This window comes from Plecotus auritus, assembly GCF_963455305.1.
Source record: "Plecotus auritus genome assembly, chromosome: 8".
NCBI classification, from domain to species: domain Eukaryota; kingdom Metazoa; phylum Chordata; class Mammalia; order Chiroptera; family Vespertilionidae; genus Plecotus; species Plecotus auritus.
In genome coordinates, this window is record NC_137782.1 from 167,732,355 (window position 1) to 167,752,337 (window position 19,983).

At 56.0% G+C, this 19,983-nt stretch overlaps 1 protein-coding gene across 2 annotated transcripts in view; it reads left to right on the forward strand.

Moving 5' to 3' along the window:
• The window catches only part of HS1BP3 (HCLS1 binding protein 3), a 54,566-nt gene that overhangs the window by 24,096 nt on the left and 10,487 nt on the right, over window positions 1-19,983 (forward strand). Inside the window, exon 7 of one of the 2 annotated variants that reach the window (XM_080685175.1) lies at window positions 3,431-3,881. The exons of the other annotated variant lie outside the window; for it this stretch is intronic. Coding sequence (XP_080541301.1) covers window positions 3,431-3,488 — 58 coding nt within the window. The 3' untranslated portion in view covers window positions 3,489-3,881. Of the gene's footprint in view, window positions 1-3,430; window positions 3,882-19,983 lie in introns of those variants that run through there. 2 annotated transcript variants of the gene reach the window in all.

Here is a 19,983-nt window from a genome sequence, read left to right on the forward strand (position 1 = left end):
ATTGGCTGCCTCCTGCATGCCCCCCACTGGGGATCGAGCCCGCAACCAGGCATGTGCCCTTGACTGGAATCGAACCTGGGACCTTTTAGTGTGCAGGCCGACGGCTCTATCCACTGAGCCAAACCAGCTAGGGCGACTTCCCAGTTTTTAAAGAAATATTTCACAGAAAGAACCATGCCCAAACCAAAACAGTGATGATTCCTTTTTGCTTTTTTAAGCTGAGACTTCTAAATCCTTCTTTTATCATACTTCGCTTCATTCCAAAAACAATTGGATGCTACTTATAAAAATTCAAACAATGAAAAGGGTAGCAGAAATAAAGAATTCTAGGCAACATCAAAGTATGTATCTGAGATGGAGCCAAAGGTAAAGTCAGTGTGCAGAATCACTGCGTGCACAGGGCTTCCTAGTGGCCGAAGCAAAGAGGAAAATGCATTCTTTACAAGATCCCCAGGCCCACGCGATAAACAGATATCTACAGCGCAGGCAAGGCATCGCTTTTCCTGGCACAGAGGCCAGACATACATGGGTTCTACGGCTCCTCTTAGAGGGAGAGTGTGTTTGGGTTTATCAGCTAGACAGGAGCACGGGTATCATGCCCCTGATAACCTATCTTTTCCCAGCACAGCTTCCTTCCCTGTGTTTCCAGACCCCCGTCCTTTCCTGCACACAGTGCTGCCACACATGAAATCGTCCTTGTGTGGTAAACTTTTCAAAACACATCCCTTCCCTGCCTGCCCCCGGGGTGAAGTTCACTCTCTGCATGTTAACCCCAAATACTCGGTAAAGGAAGTAACCCGAAGGTGGTTAATGAGGCACAGACACTTCTTCTCAGCCAATAGCCGTGGAGATCAGCCTTTATCTAAGGCGGTAGAACTTGAACCCTTCACAGTGACAGAGCTAAGGAGACATTCTTTTCCTCGTATTCTGAGAACATGCGCTGTTGTTGAGAATCATTTCCGTAAATACTGGTTAATATACTCCCCTTGATCTGAGCCAAAAGGCTGAGGAGCGATTTCATGCTGGTGAATATAGAACAGAGTTTTTTAAAAAGTATTTGAATTGATAAAATATTAGTTATCAAGAAAACTTGACGCTCCTAAACAATGCTTTCTCACGGGGTTCCATTCACCGAAGTTGGATGACAGAGGGAAGGAACGACCACCCTCGAATTCTCAGCGCCGATTTTTAAGAAAAATAAAAGTTTTCAGAAATATAAAAGAACTTTCTGTTATAGGAAATACAGATAGCCTGGCCAGCGTGGCTCAGTGGTTGAACCAGGAGGTCATGGTCCAATTCCCAGTCAGGGCACATGCCCAGGTTGTGGGCATAATCCCCAGTGTGGGGTGTGCAGGAAGCAGCCGATCAATGATTCTCTCTCATCATTGATGTTTCTCTCTCTCTCTCCCTCTCCGTTCCTCTCTGAAACCAATAAAAAAATATTAAAAAAAAAGAAAATACAGATAAATTTTTTAAAAAGAAATGAAACATAATCACACTTTCCAAAGATAATCACTACTAACATTTTTTTGAAATACTTTCTCCTGCATTCTTGTTGTGTGTACATATGTATATGATTTTTTTTACAAAATAATGGCATCTTGTGGACAGTTTCCATGACCTGTTTCCGTGTATCGTGAGGACTTGAATGCGTTAAATATAATCAACGCTGCCCTGGCCGGTTTGGCTCAGTGGATAGAGCGTCGGCCTGGGGACTGGGGGGTCCCGGGTTCGATTCCGGTCAAGGGCATGTACCTTGGTTGCGGGCACATCCCCAGTAGGGGGCGTGCAGGAGGCAGCTGATCGATGCTTCTCTCTCATCGATGTTTCCATCTCTCTATCCCTCTCCCTTCCTCTCTGTAAAAAATCAATAAAATATATTTAAAAAAATATATATATATATATATATAATCAACGCTGTCATTTGACTGTAAACCGTGGGGTTGTTTGCCTGTGCCATGCTGTACATTAACCATCTGCTGGATGTTCTGGTTGCTTCTGCTCTCCCTCCCCTTCCCTGATCCTCCCTCCCCCTCCCTGATCCGGGCTCAGGGTGAGGCTGGGACCGCTCTGAGAGGCCGAGGCATCTCCTGGTAGGGTGTTGCGATGCGGAATAATGGCGCTTTGTGGCTTAATGAGAACAGGGCTCTATTAATCCCCCTTTGTCTGACCTCAGCGAGCCTCCATCTCAGTGGAAGCAGGATTCTTCGGCCCTTGGAACCCTATTGAGCTGTTGTCATAGCGATGGGTGTGGGGGCAGGGTCACTGGGGCCATGTCCCAACCAGAACATCTCTGTCAATGACACATGCAGGTCGTGGCTGCTAAATCCCAAACTCAGGGAGACAGAAGACTAACGTGGGCGATGTCAGCGTTTGCTCCAACTGCCCTGAGGCTGGGGGACCCCCAACCCAAGGCTTTCTGGGACCTGTCCTAACTGTCCTCAGGAAAACAGCTCAGCTCACCTGCCCAAAGAGCCCGGGGGGGCTCTGCCGTCAGCCCCTGGCCCTGGGACCACTCCCCAGCCCGTGGCCCACGCCTCTGAGGGCTTGCATCTGAGGTGAGCCCGCCCCCCGCGGAGAAGGCCTGGGGAGCCCCAGGCTGGGACTGGCCGCCGCTGCCTCACACCCGAAGCTTCTGGTTACCTGATGTCAGGGCTGGGAGGACCTTGGAGACTGTCGGGCCCACCTCCTCATGGTACAGATGGGGAAACTGAGGCCCAGGAGCCAGCTCTGACACCACAGCACTCAGCAAGTGGGGAGCACTGGGTGAACCAGGCGGTCCCCATCTCTGCAAAGAAACGTGTTTCGAGGCTCTTGTAAGACAATTGACATGTTTACAGTAAGTTCTTTAAGTCTGACCTTTGAAAAACAAAACTATTATTTCATTATCACCCAAGTAGTCCATCAATACATTTTCTTGCAAAAATAAAAAAATAGGACATGGCAGAGAAGGCTCAAAGCCCCCGTGGTCTCTGTTGCCAGTCGCAGCCCTCCCCTGCCTTGGTTTGTATGCACATCTGATGTTAAAGTACCCGGATTTCATTTGCTTGTCTTGGGTGGCCAGGACAACTGGGGTGACGAAGGTCCGTGTCGCCAACTGGGCGTGAGGCCAGCTGTCTCCCTGTGGTGGCAGGGTTGCCCACGAGGGTGCATGTTCCCCACCCCAGGGTGGCTGGGAGTGTTGGCCAGGTTGGCACTGAGTCCTCACTCAGCCCGGGGCTGTGACAGCTCCCCCATCTTCTCGCTCGGGCTCCTGGTTCAGAATCCCAACATCTCCCTGGGACTGTGAGGCCAGAAGTCTGAGCAGAAAAACAAACTTTCCCAGCAGGGAAGTCACTCCCGGAGGCCACAGGCCCCCAGGGACCGTGCTCAGGCTTGGGTTCCTGTGTTCATCTCTGGTTTCTACCCCCACCCCTCCTGACCTCCCCAGGTTCTGTCCCTTCCCTCCCAAGCATCTGAGACCGTCCGCAGGGAAGACACTCTGCTGACCACCGCACCACCCACTGGAGAAGGAAGAGACCTGACTGGTAGAAGAAAAGCTTCAGGCACACGTGAGAAGGCTGAAGAAGTTAGTCTTCGTGAGAGAAATCTTACACTGAACACAAGTCACAGGGAAGAAATGGGCTTTCCTACGCACCTGGGGGTGAGGGTGGCGGGGGGGCTGCTCTGAGCCCAGAGCCTTCGGGGCGGGACTGAGGAGGCTGCGGGGCCCTCTGGCCTCGCCTGGGAAAGGTGGTGTCACTCTTGGAAACAGGAAGCGGGTCCTAACCTTTGAGAACCTACTACAGTTTCACTTGGGATTTCTAGATGCATGGAGACCGTGTCCAGCAGTTTGCAGCAGGTTTTATAAATCAGTGAGGAAAAATCTTACCCAGACCTTGACCTTGTCTGACATGTGAAATCAATGAGAGGTTGCTCCCGGCAAAGTGTTTCGCGTGGCAGAGGTACTGTAACCTCGGTGGAGACCCCGAGTTCCTGCCGCCCGGTTTTAACCACTTCTCCTCGAAATCATCCTCCTCTTTTGCAGCTGAGAACAGTGAGGTAGCGGCTTGAAGAGTGGGGGCCACTTGCTGATGCCCCCCCATCAGGTCAGCGGCAAATCTAAGCTTGTGCAGGACAGCTGGAAATGGGGCCAGGGCTCGAACCCCGCCAAGTCCTTGCGCAGGCTGACAAGGTTAAGCTGAACGGAAGTGGGGTTTATCCCTATAAGCTCCACTTCTAAGCTGCGGGAGCCATGTTGCGGTGGTGACCCAGCCCAGGAAGTGGCCTTTGGCTCCAGGGCCCTGGACACACGGCTGTGGGCTGCTGGGCTGGGTAAATGCAGGGCTGAGGCGGAGTGAGGGCCTGTAACCCCGTGCCGCAAGCCCACGCCATAACATGGGGGAGCCCAGGGACCCCGCGATGGGGGATGAGGCACCTTTGGGTGGCTGGTCTCCAGGCCCTGCCTCCTCTGGGTCTCTCTCTCCAAGTGGAGATCAGGGATGAGTCAGGCTCAGCCATGTTATGTGGCCAGGAGGGGGGGCCCTGAGCCGGACCCTGGACACACTCAAGGGGCCCAAATCCCAGCCAGAGTCCAGTCCAGGGGTGGGCAAACTTTTTGACTCGAGGGCCACAATGGGTTCTTAAACTGGACCGGAGGGCCGGAACAAAAGCATGGATGGAGTGTTTGTGTGAACTAATATAAATTCAAAGTAAAGGAGCGGAGGGGAGAGCAAGAGAACCCTCCACTCTTTCGGCTCCGCGGGCTGGATAGAACAGCCGAACGGGCCGGATCCAGCCCGCGGGCCGTAGTTTGCCCACGGCTGGTCCAGTGGCTGAGGCCCTAGGGCTGCCTCAGGGAATGCAGAGGCAAAGACTCCAGGCTCTGGAGGAGCCCGGGTCCACGTGGGAACCGCAGGGAAATGGGGCCTTCGGGGACAGTCGAAGGAATACTCTGATGGTGGGAAGGATGAGCACAGAGGCGGGAAGGGACCGCTTTGTCTGCGTTTGTGGGAGCAGAGGGTTCTTCCCTGGCAGCTCCCTTGGAGGAAGGGACAAGTGGCGGGGACACGGGACAGTGGTGGGGCAGGCTCTGGGTCTGCCTCCTGCACTGAGAGAGCAGCTCTCAGCTCTCAGAGCCTGGCTGGCTGGCTCCAGGGCCCCAGCAGGGCCATGCTTGTGGCTGGCGTCCCTCCCGGGGGCCCTGCACTGCTTGGCGATGCTGCGCTGGCCAGCACTGGGGGCTCTGAGAGAGGGCAGTGGCAGTGAGGGGCAGGGTGGGGACTCTGGGTGGCCCTGTACTGTATTTCATTCTTTACCTTACTTTGGAGCATCTGAGCGTCCATGTTTTGCTATTCAACATTGCCTTTATTAATCATCTTTGTCCATAATTTTCTGTTTGATTTTCTAATGATCTCCCCAGAGAAAATTCCAAAACATTGATGTTTCCCAGCGAACTATCCTTGCTCAGTTTCATCAAAGTGTTTCTGGAAGAGTTGCACCTGCTTATATGCCACCTCCAGCTCACGTCTGAGAGAGCCAGTGCCGTGGATCTGCACCAGCGTATGGTAACACCAGTGAAGCAGATCCTATTAGCTAAAGGGCAAATGATGGTATTTCAGAATTATAATATGATGTGGTGGCCCGTTAGACAGACATGGCAGAGCAGGAACCATGGGCCAGGAGCAGGTCACCAGCGTGGAAAGCCCCCAGGGGCCTGGCAAAGGACAACTGTAGGGTGGGACCTCGTCCCCAGGGAGACTTGTCCCTCCGCTAGCACATCGCTGGTCATGGATATTGTCTGGGGCTGGAGCTGAAATGGTTTGAGTCTTGGCTCTGACTCAAGTACGGAGGTTGCTGAACCCAGGTCCAGTCTGGCCCCACCGGTCAGACACCTGGTACTGTTCCCACGGCCGACAACAATATAGTCATCAATGAAACAAAAATATTCATATTTCTTAAACCATTTAAAGACTTTCGGGTCCGTTATCTGCTTTCTTCACCTGTTTATCTAACAAGGTTTTGATGGGTTTATTTTAAAAGCATTGGATGAGCTCTCTATCTGTTGCCATTGTGATATTTGTGGCGTATGTGTTTTACCAGTGGGTTAGTTACTTCTCTTTTTGTTTTTGGAGGTTTTTAATGCACCAAAGCCTTGTGTTTTTATATGGTCAAAGCCACTGGCCTTTCCATTTGTGACATTGTCTGTTCCTGGAAAATAGCCTTTAAAATAGGTCAAAAGGTTGCATCTTCCTCTTCTCGGTTCTCTATTTTTGGTAAGTTTTGAACAAACATCCTTTTCCCAAATCCCGTTTTCCCTGGAACATCTGGAACATGCTTGCTTGTGCGTCGTCCTCCCTCGAGGCCAGCGTGCAGGGCTGGAAGAGGCTCTCTCTCGGTGGGATGGTCTCTGGGTAAGACACTGGTGTGGGGAGGTTTGGGCTCCAGTAATGGCTGTTCTCTCCCTTCAAGGTGGCCATGCTCTGTTCTGAGAGACATCTGATCTTTCCCACCAAAGAAATGAAAACACTATCAGAAAACCTCTTAAAGGAGGCATCAGCAAGTGAAGAACATCTGTGGATGGGCCTCAGGCCAACTCAACCGGCTTGTTGATGTCCCCTTGAGCAAGACAATCCTGGCTTCTTGGTAGCCAGATTGCCTGGGGGCCTTGTGGGTTTGTGGGTCCATATCCCTGATTTAGCCATTTCCAGTTCTACCATGGACCCGTTAGAACCCCATTCCCTTGCAGCCCCAACAGCAACCCATTACTGAGTTTCCATAGCCAATGCACCAAGATGGTGCACCATGGGGAATTCACTGGGACCCCAAGTTCTAGCCCAGCTCTGCCTCCTCCTTGTTTGACCTTGGGCAGCTTCCCTTCTTTGGAAGGAGGACCAACACCCAACTTGTAGGGTTGGTGTGCAGATTAGGTGACCGTGCCTTGTACAACGCCTGGCACCCCTTAGGCACAATGTGGCTCCTTCATCTGATGATAGTGATGCGGCCGTTGGCAATGAGCCAGCCAGGTTTGTCACGCGATCTCTCAGAAAGGGAATAGCAAGTCAGAGATGGCCAATGTGGGGCCTGGGAAGGGCGCCAAGATAACTCCAGGACTTTAATTGTTGTTTTTCTACTATTTGGAGATACTAGATTCTCAGCTTCAAAGCATCAAAGGATTTTAGGAGAGGAAATCTGATGTTGTGGCTAAGCAAAGAGGCTTTGAAGTCGAGAGCTGAGTTCTTACGTTTCCGGATCTGCCACTTCCAACTGTATGACCTTGGGGCCAGTGACTTCTCTTCTCTAAGCCTTAATTTCTGCATCATACAATGGGGCTCCTAGCAGGGCCCCTCTTGTGGGGCATTGTGGGGATTGACTAAAATAATACCTATAAAGTTAGGGTGAATGTATAGTTAACTTCCGATCTAGGAAACTTCGAGAATGAAAGAAGGCGCCATTCGTAATTGTCCAGCAAACTGTCCCGAGCAAACCAGGACACATGCTCACCCTGTGTAAAGAAAGGGCTCAGTGCGGTGACCGACTCCGAACATGCTCTCGGTGACTGCAGCTGGTGTCACTGGAGTGTGTGCACTCGTTCCACAGCTGGGTGGTCCATGCTGGAGACAGAAAAGAAGCATCCGCTTCTCCACAGAGCCCTGGACGGGGTGGGGTGGGGTGGGGTGAGGGGCTAGGATTCACAGCTTCAACTCAGGGCGGAGCCAGGGGCAGCCCCCTCAGACCCTCTGGAGTGAGGGAGCCAGTCCCTTTCCCCAGGGCACCCAAGGGGAGGCCCCACTTGTACCAGCCCCTCTCCACTCTGTCCCATGGGAGAAGGTTAACGCCAGCTCTGGACCAGGTGCAGTCTTCAGTTCTGGCCTCCCCTCCGTGGTCCTCTGGGGCCCCTGCAGAACAGCATCTCAGTAATTCCAGAGGTCACAGCCTCGTCCCCCTCATCCTTGAGAGGGCCCCTCCTCTCTCACCCGCCGGATACAGGGGAACAAAAGTGTGGTGTGCGCCGACCCTCTCCGAGGCCCTCCGCCTCCCTCCGCTCTGTTAGCATAAACACATTCCTACAGCCAGAGCCGGAACCCAGTGACTCAGGCCTCAGGAATGTGCAATCGGATCCCCTCTCTAGGGGGGCCAGTTCCTCCTGGAAGGTGGGCAGCCCTGGAAAGCCTGTTACCCGCTGTGTCGGGGGTCTGGACGGCTCTGAGGGAACCTCTTACAGCTGCAGCCTCTTCTTCAGACCCCTAGAGCCTTATGGGGTGTGGAGAGGGTGTGAGGGGAGGGGGTGCTCAGGGACCCATTCCAGGTCCAGGTTCAGTGCTCACATCACTGGAGCAGGCGGGCTGAGTCAGCATGGCCAGAGGCCAGAAGCAGAACTGTCAGGGGATAGGCCATGGTTCCCTGAACAGTGGGAGAGGGGATACGCCCCTGGATGGGGACCCAGAGAGCTGTGTCTCCTGCCTCCCAAGCACAGCCCTGCAGATCCTGGCTGTTTTCAGGGGGGCCACCGGGGAGGCTGCTGCTCGGGTTCTTCACCCCTCACCCGGCCCTGCCTAGCCAGGGATTCTCTGGGGACACAGCTCTGTGTCCTTGTTTAGTGCCACCAAGCACTTGAATAGGGAATCTCTTCAAGTCACAGAAGAAGGTCCCATCTGATGGCTGTGAGGGTGCCCATTTGCTCTGAGCAGGTACCAAATAGGGCAAGAGGCAGAACCCTCAAGTAAGGGAACGCAGGTAAGAGACGCGGGACCTTTGGCCTGAAGCATGGCCTGGGCAGCTTGGTGGGGGGCCCAGGTCTGGGACTAGACGCAGTCACTGGCCATCACCATATAAGGAACAGTGTGCTGGCCGGAGGCAAAGAGCGACCTGCCTTCCAGCCTCCCTCGGACGGGTCAGAGGGACCTTGACCGCTCTGCAGGGCCAGGTGTGCACTGGCAGCACTGGGCCCGCCTGCCGGGATGGGCACGGCAAGGGGAGCTCACCCAGAGTGTGGGGGCCAGACCTTTCCTCGGCTAGAGGGCTCCCGAAGAAGGTGACTCCCCTCCTCCCACCCTGGAAGGTGACGTGGGGGTGCTGTCCTGCCTCCCTCCTCGGCCAGAGTGATGGCTGGGATTTACCCTTGACCAATCAGGCCCTTCTCCCTGGAATGCTGCAAGAACTGAGAATCCAGCAGTGTCTGTCCAGGGGTGGCAGGTCCTAGCACGCCATCCCCACTGAGATCCATCTGTGCCCCCTCCCTGGTCCCTGCCTGTCCCCAGCCCGGTTCTCCAGCCTTCCTGATAACCCACTGAGCCGCCCAGTACCCTTCTGTTAACGTCTTTTCCCGTGAGTGAGCTGAAGGTCGTCTGTGATTTGCATATGAAGGCCAAGTGCAGCAGATGGGCGTGTGCCAAAGCCTGGGTGGCGAGAGAGCCTGCTCAGCACAGCACCGAGGGGTCATCCGTGCCAGCGCCCCCCCTGGATGGCATATGCCTTGCCCTGGACTCCTTGCTTGCTTAGGGCATGAGCAGAAGCTGGGGGTGACTGAGGGTCTGGGATCTGAGTGCAAGAGCTGGTCCTGGGAGCTCAGACGGACAGAGGCACGGAGGTCAGAATGAGAGGGCGATTGAGACAGGCCCACAGTCCAGAGTTCAGAGTCTGGTGAGTTTCACAGGGTTGGGAGTTCTCCTCGGCCCGGTCAAAGCAGGCCGGTACCCCAACAGCCCCCAACTCCAGCCCACAGCTTGGCAGGTACAAAGGAATCAGAAGTGGTCAAGGGGCAGGACAGACAGAGGTACTCAAGACCTGGGGGCGGCAGGCAGCTGGGTAGGAGACGCACATCCGAGGGCTCTAGCCTGTGGGGCCGCCAAGTCTTAGTACCTTGTCCCTCAGCAGGGCACGGAGGCCAGGGGCGGGGACCCCCAGGACAGGGCCCAAGCGCCAGAGGTTCTGACCCTGCAGTGAGGGTCCCTGCGGGTCTGACCCCAGCATAGTGGGTGCTTGTTCCTGTTGGACAGTGTTCCTCCCTGGAGCAGGATGAGCTGAGCCCAGCAGGGTGAGGTCACGTCTGCCCAGCGACAATCCTGCCACTGTATCTGAGCCGACGGTACAGCGCCCTCCCAGCTGCCCCTGAGCCGACCTCTTAGGTGCCTGTGAAAGCCAAGTGGAGAGGGAGTGGGAGGCAAGGATGGTGGGGGCAGAGGGTGAGACTCCAATGCAAGGGGCTGACCCGGGAGGGGAGAGGGCCTCTCTCGGTGCCCTCTCAGCTGGACATGGAGAAATTGAGTGGCACCCATGGGACCCACAGAGCTCACTGCTGCCCTCGCCCTTTCCTCACTGCCTGAGAGTCCAGGCCTCCCCCAGGACCTCCCACTCCTCTCTCCCAGTCTCCTCCACACTCAGCCCCGCCTGGGGGCTCAGAGCCCTGCCCTCTCCCACCCTGCCCTGGGAAGGTGGTGTCCCCCAGGCTGTTCTGTGCTGCCTGAGGGTTCGTCCCCTTTCAGCAGACTGGGGGCCTTGGCCTTCAGGAAGGCGGTCGGTGTGGTGGGCAGAACCTAGGGGGGCCCCAGGACCCCTGCCCTGTGTTCAGTATAATTCCCTCCCCTTGGGTGTGAGCGGGCCTGCGACTTCCTCCTGGCTGGCGATGATGGCCAAAGTGAAGGGATTTTGCAGGTGTCCTGAAGGTCCCAAATCGGTTGGTTCTGAGTTCATCAAAGCAGAGACTGTGTGGGCCGGGTCTCATCAGGTGAAAGCCTCCAGCAGGGATGGGGCCCGTGCTGGTTGAGAGCCTTTCTGCTGGCTGGATGGAGTGAACAGCTCTGTGTGGAGGACGCCCGGTTGGGAACCCCAGTGGCTTCTAAGACCGGGGGCAGCCTCCAGCTGACAGACAGAAGAAGGCCTGGGCATACTGCTGCCAGGAAACCCATGACCTTGGAGGCAGATCTTCCCCACGTGAGCCTCCCGAGGAGCACACTGCCCAGCTCCCCCTGATTACAGTCTTGTGTGACCCTGAGAAAAGGGCTCGGCTAAGCCGTGCCCCGACTCCTGACCCGGGGAAACGGAGATGATAAAGGGGTGATGTTTCAAGCTGCTGAGGGGGTAGTGACTTGTTACACAGCTGTGGGAAACAAGTCCAGCAGTGAGGTGGAGGGGTCGGATGTCGGGCTGGAGCTTGGAAAGTGAGCGGGGGCTGTTGCCTTCTTCGGGGCAGAGCCCTGATTCTAATCCCCCATAGGTCCACAGCCAGCAGCTGGGCAGTGTGGGCTCCAGGCCGGGAGGCCAGAGCTGGCTTGGGCTGAGGGCTTTCACTGGGGCCTGGTTTCCAGGTTTTGCTGAAGAAAGCCTGCTAGCCCGCCCGGTGTGGCTCAGTGGTTGAGCATCGACCTATGAACCAAGAGGTCGCAGTTCGATTCCCGGCTAGGGCACATGCCCAGGTTGTGGGCTCATCCCCAGTGGAGGATGTGCAGGAGGCAGCCAATTGATGATTTCCTCTCTCATCACTGATGTTTCTCTCTCTCTCTCTCCCTCTCCATTTTTTTCTGAAATTAATAAAAATATCTTTTTTTAAAAAAAGGAAAGAAGCCTGCGAGCTGGAGAGGGGTGTCGCCAAGAGTGCCTGCCTGACACTCACCTGGGGATGGGTCCCCTGCGGTGGTGTCCTGGGGCCTGGTCCAGGCCCCATGGGGTGAGCTCGGCTGGAGTGGGCCTCCTTGCACCTGTCCATGCACACTGAACTTGCGTAATGATTTTCCTGTCTGCTTCCTCATCGCACCTGCCTGGTCTCCTCCCACCAGCACTCCTGAGGGCTCCCTCACCCCACATCCTTGGCAGCACTTGATATTCTCCATCTCGGTCCTTTTTGCAGATCTCCCGGGTATAACCTAGCGTCTCGTTGGTTTAACCTGCGTCTCTCTGATTACTGGGGAGGTGGACAACCTTTTATGAGCTTGTTAGTCATCCAGGTCTTCCTTTCTGCGAATTCTCTTCCATGTCTTCGATTCCTGTCAAAAAAAAAATGATTTTTGCTCTTTTCCCCTTGAGGGGTCCAAGGGCCCCCAGCTTGGTCCAAACCCAGGGGCAGATGCTCAGCCCTTCCCTCCCATTGCCCCCCGTGGGTGTGTGTCCTCACAGGTGGGGAGCTTGGTGTTCCTACACTAGATAAGGGTCTGTAGAGATGATGGTGGAAGAAGATCCGAGCTGTCTCTCTTCCTGTTGACCCACAACCCTTTTACTTGATTTTTTGTTTTTAGCTAGGGGGGAGAGAGGATGTCGGCTGCCTCCCAGACCTGGCCCTGGTCCCGTATCAGGGGTATTCTTAGGGGACTTGGGTGAGTGGGGGTCGTGTGTGGGGGGGGAAGGGGATTGGATATTGATTTTTCTCCCCTTGCAGGGACCCAGGCCTGGTGGACCCCCCTCTCCCCAGAAGGGCTATGGTTATAGAGAAGCCGGGGGGAAACACAAGTGACCCCATTGAGCCTGCAGTGCCCACGGAGGCTTCCGGGCAAACAATGGCCCTCTCTGTCTGGTTTCTCCCGCGGGCCGGAAGCCCTGGTATGTGGCCCACCGATGAGTCAGGCAGGATATCTCCCGAGCCTGCCTGTGGAGGCCGAGGATCTCAGCTCGGCCCAAAAGGGCAGATGATCTCATCGGCTGTCCTGGGGAAGCCCTGTCACTGGACAGTCCAGGGAAGCTGGCCGCCCACTCATGGCCCAGAGTCCAGGTCCCCTGACCTTGAGGGAATTGCTGGAGGTGGGCGGCGAGTGCTGGGCAGAGAGCCAAGGGCCGGTGCTCACGGAGCCCAGGGAAAGCCCCGTCTCCTTGTCTCCGGGCTCAGCACGTGTGGTGCCGCCCATCAGCTGTGTCCGGTGGGGTTCCCTGCGCTCGAGAGGAGCCCCAGACAAGGGCGTTAGGAGGTCCCTACGGGGAACCAACCTGCGACTGGCAGAAAGCCGAGGGCTGGGGCGGCCGCCAAGCCTGGCCTAGCCTGGGAGGCCTGAGAAGGCACAAGGGCCGGACTTTCCACTTGGCCGCATTCGGCAGGAATTTCAGAAACAGAAAGCCACCTCAGACCTGGGAACTTGGACATGGCTGTTGTGGCTGTTGGTTTAAAGGGCCCCCACTGGCTGATACAGATCATGGCTCCAGTCACACAGCCGCACACTCACTGTGGCCTTGAGCAAGGACCTCACCTTCCTGAGCCTCAGTTTCCTCCTCTATAAAATGGGATGGTGGTCCGGCCATGGCTGTGGAGGGCACATGAGTTTCCATATGCCCGGCGCCTACCCCGTGGCTGGCCCTCACTGGCCATAGTCTCCTCTCTGCTCTCCACTGCCCCGGAGTGTTGAAGATGCTCCTTGTTGGGCTTCTATTCTGGTTCACCTCCCACAGGCTCGTGGCCTGAACAGGTTGCTTGGGGATGCCCACCTGTCTCCCGGATGCAGGTGATGGCATGGGCCACCTGCCAGAGCCTCAGGGGTAAGAACCACCTGTCAGTCAGCCTGAGGCCCTGAATGGTGTCACTGCCACCTCCTGCTGGGGTTCATGACGGCTTGGTTACCATGGTGAGCGATGGCTCAGAGGACAGCCACAAGAGAAACACTGTAGCAGGAAAAGTCAAGGCCCTCAGGGCCCTGGGCACAGCTAATGGGGAGCCCAGGGCTTGGGCCCAGAAACCACCAAGACAAGGCCCCTCCCAGATTGACTGTACCAGCCCCTCCTCCTGCACACACTGTACCGGGCCAACCCTGGGGCAGCTGCAAGCCTCGGGGCAAGGGAAGCCTTCCCAACAGGCCGCCACCCCGCCTCCGCCCTCCACCACTGCCGATTCGGGAGCACTGCCCTGAGCCTTCTTCCTGTGCCCGGGCCCCGTGCCAGGGATCAGCAGGTGCCCTCGGGGGAGATGACGCAGCGCTGAGTGCTCCAGTCAGAGCTTCCCAGCCTGGTGGATCATCGTGAGAAACTGGACACGTTACCTGGCTTTTACGAGTTCATGGTCAACCCCCGCCACAAAACACCCAACTGTGAAGGGATTGAAGAGTTACACTGGATCCCAGCCAGCATGGCTCGGTGGTTGAGCATCCACCTATGAACCAGGAGGCCATGGTTCGATTCCTGGTCAGGACACATGCTTGGGTTGTGGGCTCAATCCCCAGTGGGGGCTGTGCAGGAGGCAGCCGATCAATGATTCTCTCTCATCATTGATGTTTCTTTCTCTCCTCCCTTCTTCTCTGAAATCAATAATATATATATAAAGAAAAAAGAATTACTTAAAGGAGTCACACTGGAGAGGTTGGAAGAGGCCACGGTGGGGCGGGGCCTGGAAATGTCTTTCAGGTGGTTCTGACGTGGCCAGCACGTGTGTGACTCACCTGCGGTCCACAGGCTCCACAAGACCCGCCCACTGGCCCCAGTGCTGGGAGCTGCTGATTGGCCTGTTCCTCTCACACGGCCTCCTCCGCCTGCTAAGCATGTGACCTAGCCCAAGGTTCAAAAGCACAGTCATTGCCGCTCTGCCGCAGGGTCTCAGTCCACCTGGCCCCTGTTTGTCTCTGCCTGCTGCCCGGTTCTACTGGCCAATGTCCCGCCAGCCACAGAGAAGCACCCTCCTTGGGCCTAGAGGGTCTTTGTTCCCCCTGTGCCCGCTGGCCACGGTGCAGCTGTATCAAGTCCCTGACAGCTCACAGGAAATGCAGGGGGATGGGAAGACCGCACGGACTAGGACATCTCTTAGGGAGCACACTAAGGTTCAAAGGAGGTCTCGGACAAGACACTTGGGGTGGAGGGGAGACCCGCGGGAATCTCGCTGGCCCCAGAGATGGTTGGGGAGCTTTCTAAGGAGGCTGGGCCTGCAGGACTTTGGTCTTTCTGAGTGTGGGGCTGGGGGTGGGTTGACAGAAAGACTCCTCCTTTCCTACCTTCTTCCCACTCTGCTTTCAGCCTCAACCCTGCACCTATATACCGAACCAATATAAAAGTATCTATGTATAGTCTCCCCAATTCTTCATCTCCCCAGAGCCCCGTATCTCAGTCAGTCCCCACGGCGCACCCCGCCTCGCCCTGCAAACCCAGCTCAGCAGCTCTTGCTTTGGGAAGCTGGGCACACAACTGTAGAGGTGTTCTCTCTTTTCTGCCTCCAGCACGGAAAAGGAACAGGTCCGGTTCCTGAGTGGAGGAGCTGGGGATTAAGAAATAAAAGAAAGAGGCCAGATAGAAAGATAGAAATAAAGCTGGGAGCCAGGTGGGACGCCATCCTCTCTGATGGAGAGGCAGGGACCCCGGAGCCCACGCAGCACATTTATTTTATACCCCCAAATACCAGGAAGTATCACCAAAACTTAGGATCAAAGGAGCTTATTTGCATTCTTGAGTAGGCCCTAGTATTCCTGGTGCTTGCCTGGATTTACATATTAAAGCCTGCTCCCTGGCACCTGGACAAAGATAAAAAGTCAGTACTGATAACGCCCCCCACCTTCTTGGGGAGGGCATAACCGAGACACGGCTCTGCCAGTCGCCTCGGGCTCAGCTGACAACAATTTAAAGAAATGCCCATGTGCCTTCCCAGGCGGCCCTCTACACACAACGAGTGCTAAACACTGCTTTCCGCCCTTTCCCCAGCACTTATCACCATGCCGGGCCACGTGTGCGAGTCCGTGTGCCAGACTGTGCGTGAACGCCGGGCCGCTCACCCAGCGTCAGCCGTGGTCACTGTTACCCCCTTAGGGCCACAGGTGCACGTACTTAGGTGTCCAGTGGGATTATGTCAAGTGCCCAACACCAGGTTCTTGTCCTCTCCTGCACCAGACGCGCTCCCCTTTCTGACGTCCCTGCTCCTGTCTTGGCCTCAGCCTAGTTGGGGTCTGTCTGTAAATCCACACACACACACCTCACTGCAAGGGCCAGGGCCCAAATGCCGGTTCTGATCCTCTCTATGCAGGACCCTCCAGGCCTCCCTGCCTGCCAGCTGGCCCAGGAGCAGACAGGCCGACAGTCCCGAGTGCAGCTTCCTTCATCCCCCAACTCCTAAGCGTGTTAAGGGTGGAGAGTGTAGGAGAGGTCCCAGGAGAAGGTCTCAATAGAAGATTCCCAAGCTTTCCAGGTGTGGCCTTTCAGGGTCTAGGTCTCCACTGATGAATTGGTCGGCGTCAGGGCGAGAGGTCATTACCCAGTGCAGCTGGTCCTGAGGTCAGCTGTGGGGCCACTTGTCTAGTTTTGTTGCTTTTCTGGAGCTGAACAACTGAGGCCTAGATGTTATCTCTAGGGAGGAAAGGTCAGGGGTCCACACCGCATGGCCAGCGATGCGCTAGGGGAGGAGAGGTCTCCCTGGGGACGAGGTCCCACTCTACAGTGGTCCTTTGCTAGGCCCCCGGGGGCTTTCCACCCTGGTGACCTGTTCCTGGGCCATGGTCCTTGCTCTGCTCATGTCTGTCTTAACTGCCCACCACAGGCCTGGCTTCCTCTGGCGTGGTCACGTCTGGAGCTAGACCAGGGGTGGGCAAACTTTTTGACTCGAGGGCCACAATGGGTTCTTAAACTGGACCGGAGGGCCGGAACAAAAGCATGGATGGAGTGTTTGTGTGAACTAATATAAATTCAAAGTAAAGGAGCGGAGGGGAGGGCAAGAGAACCCTCCACTCTTTCGGCTCCACGGGCCGGATAGAACAGCCGAACGGGCCGGATCCGGCCCGCGGGCCGTAGTTTGCCCACGGCTGAGGCGAAGAGGCTGACCAGGGACTGGAGACCCCCAGCCAACTAGTGCAGGGAATTCCCAGGAACACCCACCCTGGACATCCCAATGGGAAGAGGTTCATTAGTGGGAATTCTGACCCCATTGTTCGTGTTCCGCTGAAAAAAAGGATATGACTGGGTGTCTTGGTTTTTTGAAAACAACTGCTTCCAGAACAGAACAGAAACAGAAACTTCAGCTCGTTTTCCCTCCCGTAATAAGTTCTGCTTCCCAGAACGCAGAAAAGGCCCCAAAAAACAGTGTACGCTCTCTGTGTGACGGGATCAGTTTCCATTTCTGTTGGGAAAGGAAAAATCCCTTGGTTGTGGTGTATGCCTGGGGCTCACACGGAGGGCACCATTTAAGGCCCCCTGCCCTGCAGAGTATCAGCGGCAGCAACAATTGTTGGCACCTATGTGCCTGGCATTTCACAACACGGTGAGGTAGGGCACACGGTCCCCACTTTAGAGAGAAGGTCATATGGCCAGAAAGTGTCAGAAGCTGTAGGCCAGGCCCTCTCTCAGGGAGGTCCCAGGCCAGCGGGGAGACCAGAGAAAACGGGGTGCCTGGACTGTGACTCCAATGGCAGGAGGGTCTGGGCAGGGAAGGCTTCTTGGAGGAGGTGGGATTCTGGCTGGTTCTTTGAGAACCAGAGAATAGGAGGAACGGGCAACGTCTGAATGGAGAGAAGAATGTGAGCAAAGATCGAGAGAGAAAAGACTGGCTAAGGAAAAGATGGGATGGGATGGGATGGATTTGGGGGCCCTCCCAAGTAACCTGTCAAACTTCTTGGGCAAACAAGTTATCTTTTAGTGAGTGTGGGCATGGATCCTAACAGTCACTCACACTTTAATTCCCCGGCTGTCCCTGTCCTCCTTGGAGGGAAGGGGTGGAAGGCGGTGGGACAGACACGACCAAGGAGGCATGGGCCAGGGGCCCCTGTGGAAGAGCCAGGAACATGGGCACCGGGCTTGGGAATAAAGGTGCTTTGAGGCCTGAGTCAAAGCCCTGAGCCTGGAGAGCAGAGCGGGGAGGAGGCTTCCTCTCCGTGCCCTGGCCTCCCCGGGAGCTGTAGGCCCAGGGATGCTGGAAGAGGGGCTCACTGCCTTGGAGGACCAGCAAGGTGGGAGCAGTGTGGCTGGGGAGCCGGGGGGCCTGCAGCTCGGGCCTGTGTGTTGAGGGCAGAGGGTGACTTGGAGCGCAGAGCTGGAGGAGAAGGCGGCGCTTCCTGGCCTCTCCTGACAGCGTCAGCTGCTGGGTTAAAATAAGCCCAACAGGCTTTGAGCTGGAGACCCGCTGTGGGCTAACACTGTGTCCCTGTGCTTCCTGCCCAGCGTGGCCTCCGGGGCAGCAGGACTGGGCCAGGTAAACAGCCCTCCAGGCCCCCTACCCTCAGCAAATGCATCCTTTGGGGCTGTGAATAGCTACAGAACCAACCCCCAGAACCCATTGTTCTGGAAGTCCCAGAGAAAGCAAAACACACTCCCAACAATGCGGGAGTGAGGAGGCGGTGCGGAAAGGGCCGGTGGGCCTTTGTCCTTCGGCATCCAGACGCTTCCACTTTCCACATCACTGAGCAGGGAAATGGCTCTTTTTCTGCCAGTAATAACAACCCCCTGCCCCCACCATGTTCTCATTTCATCCCGGCAAAACCCAAACAAGGTCAACAGTAACATCCCGGTGCAGAGAAGCGGGGACTGAGGTTCCAAGAGGCCCCTGACTTCCACCGGGTGCCCGCGTTAGTAAACGCCCAAGGCGGGACTCGAACCCAGTGCTCTGGCCTCTCTCCAGTCCAGCGTGGTGGGGCCAGCTGCACCCATCCAAGGGCAGGATTAGCAGGGACAGTCTTGTCTGGTTCCCTTGAGCTTCCCAGTGCAAAATCAGCCGGGTAAGGAAGCAGACTGGGGGGCCCCAGCCATGCCCAGCGCAGCTGCCTTGAGTGCTGTGCTCAAAGGCCAGGTGCCAGGAAGGGGCTGGCCAGGCCCTTGTCCTGCCATCAGCCCAGGCTGGCCATGTTCCCTATCTACAGCCACACATTTCCCCAGCCGTGCGGCCCGCCTGTCCTCCTGCTGATGCCCTGGCCCTTTGGGGCCTGAGGTTGAGGTCTCCCACGTTCCCTGGCCAAGGCCGGCTCAGCCCCGCTCACCAAGCCTAGGGCCCTTGGCAGCGGTGGGAGGGAGAAGGTAGCCACGGACAAACTGCTTGTAGATCCTCAGCAATTGACTCTATCTCCTCCCACACCGTGAGATTTTCACAGGCTGATATTTTTAGCAGCAAAAGAAAAGTTGCTGAACTCGTGAATTGCGGTTTTTGTGTGCTCATCCATTTCCAAAGCTCACCGCTGGCTAGCTAGGAGCGTCGGCTTTGACTTTTGATTGTGGCCATTGAGTAGTGCAATTCTAAGTCTTGCTTGAGCCTCACAAGACACAGCTGGTACCTAAAAGCTGTGTGCGATTGCAGGCCCGTCTGGCCGACGGCCTCACGGCAAGGCACGCAGAAGTCCGGAGGATGTGAGCGCAGACAGAAGCACAGTTCGTCGGTGCCGCTGTGTTGCCTGCTGTGAACACGGCGTGTCCCTGGGTTTTGGAGGGTAACATTTACGGGGAGGACCTGGCTTTGCATTCTCCGTGGCCTTCAAAACCACGTGCTTTCATGTCTGACACTGGTCTACCTGCTCACCTCTCTCCCCTCGAAAGCATGAGGTGTATAGCCATGCCCTCAGCTCTCCTCGTCTGCTGGTGGGGGGGGGGGGGGGGGGGGGGCGGCGGTCAAAGTGCTGTGTCCCCTGAGAAACATGAGTTACTGGCTCTGACTGGAGGTTTTGCTATTTGTTATTTTTAAGGGAAAATGACTTGTTTTTGTTCCCTGCAGACGAGAAGAAAGCAAGCAACCTAGCCAATAGCTGGACAGGAAGGGGAAGCCGTTAGCTCCTTACTAAGCTACCCCCTGGGCATTGTGGATTCGGTGCAGCCTGCATAAGCAAAGGCCAGGAGGCAGTGGCTCCTTGAGAACAACTGGTCCACCCTGGTCCTGTGTGGGGAAGCTCTGAATCTCAGGTTTCCAGTCTATAAAAATGGTGGCTCAAAACCTGCCGGCTGATGTGGGTCTCGGGATTAACCTGCATGAATCTGGGGCTTGGGGTCTTCCTGGGAAAAACGGGTTACAAAGCACACCGGAGAGAGAGACCTCAGACACCGAGGGTGGGGTAGGGCATGGCAAGGCTGAAGAGGAGAGGGCTTTTTCTGTGGGAAGGGTGAGGTTGGGAAAGGCCACACAGGTTTCCAGATATGCTGGGCCTCCCT